Source organism: Cebus imitator, unplaced genomic scaffold (assembly GCF_001604975.1).
Source record: "Cebus imitator isolate Cc_AM_T3 unplaced genomic scaffold, Cebus_imitator-1.0 Scaffold61, whole genome shotgun sequence".
Lineage (NCBI taxonomy): Eukaryota > Metazoa > Chordata > Mammalia > Primates > Cebidae > Cebus > Cebus imitator.
In genome coordinates, this window is record NW_016107376.1 from 7,722,609 (window position 1) to 7,723,994 (window position 1,386).

Genomic DNA, 1,386 nt, shown 5'->3' on the forward strand with positions numbered 1-1,386 from the left:
AGTTCAGGAGTTCAAGACCAGCTTGACCAAAATGGTGAGGCCCTGTCTTTACTAAAAATACAAAAATTAGCCAGGCGTGGCAGCAGGTGCCTATAGTCCCAGCTACTTAGGAGACTGAGGCAAAAGAATCAATTGAACCCAGCAGGCAGAAGTTCAGTGAGCAGAGATCATGTCCCTGAATCTAGCTTGGATGACAGTGCAAGACTCCATCTGAAAAAAAAAATTAATAATAAAAAGTAAAAAGGATAGTAATAATATATACTGAGCATTATTATCAAGAGATGGATGATGAGATGTTGAGCTAATATATTTATTATTTTAACAAAAAAAATGTTCTCAAATTCTAACCATCAAGACCTTAAAACAATGGTAGAGACATTTATTTAATAGTGGAGTTACATACCTGACAACATACTAAGAAAATGAAGAGTGTTATTGCAGTCCATAGAACCTTCTCTCTAAACTGGATCTGAACAACAAAATATAAGGAATGATCAATCAAAGCCAAGAAACAGCACATTTTTCTTCGGCGGGGGTCAGGATTTTTGAGCTTCTTCTTTGGGTCCTAATTATCAGAGGCTGGAAATGTCCACATGTGTTATAGAGCAAGCATTTTGGTTTATTAGGTACAAAGTTTAATAGACATTCCATCCTCTCTCATATACACACACACACACACACGTACACATGCTTCTTGATGACTGGATAAAGAAGATATGCTATATATAAATAATGAAATATAGGCCAGGCACAGTGGCTCATGCCTATAATCCCAGCACTTTGCGGGGTTGAGGTAGGTGGATCACCTGAGGTCAGGAATTTGAGACCAGCCCGATCAACATGGAGAAACCCCCATCTCTACTAAAAATACAAAATTAGCTGGGCGTAGTGGCACATGCCTATAATCCTAGCTACTCCCGGAGGCCGAGGCAGAAGAATCGCTTGAGCCTGGGAGGCGACAGTTGTGGGGAGCCGAGATTGCGCCACTGAGCTCCAGCCTGGGTGACAAGAGCAAAACTCCGTCCCCCCGAAAAAAAGAAATACTTTTGAGCCATGAAAAGGAATGAAATCATGCTGTCCCTGACAGTAACATGGATGGAACTGGAGGAGGTTATCTTCAGTGAAACAGCTCAGAAGCAGAAAATCAAACACTGTGGGTTCTCACTTAAAAGTGGGAGCTAGGGCCGGGCGCGGTGGCTCAAGCCTGTAATCCCAGCACTTTGGGAGGCCGAGGCGGGTGGATCACGAGGTCAAGAGATCGAGACCATCCTGGTCAATATGGTGAAACCCCGTCTCTACTAAAAATACAAAACATTAGCTGGGCATGGTGGCGTGTGCCTGTAATCCCAGCTACTCAGGAGGCTGAGGCAGGAGAATTGCCTGAAC

General features: G+C 43.4%; 1 protein-coding gene across 3 annotated transcripts in view; it reads right to left on the reverse strand.

Annotated features, from left to right (window-relative positions):
* The window catches only part of SEC61A2 (SEC61 translocon subunit alpha 2), a 53,787-nt gene that overhangs the window by 46,673 nt on the left and 5,728 nt on the right, over nucleotides 1–1,386 (reverse strand). For all 3 annotated transcript variants that reach the window (XM_017529861.2, XM_017529862.2, XM_017529860.2), the window contains exon 3: nucleotides 404–469. In XM_017529861.2, the coding sequence (XP_017385350.1) occupies nucleotides 404–469 (66 nt within the window). The remainder of the gene's footprint in view (nucleotides 1–403; nucleotides 470–1,386) is intronic.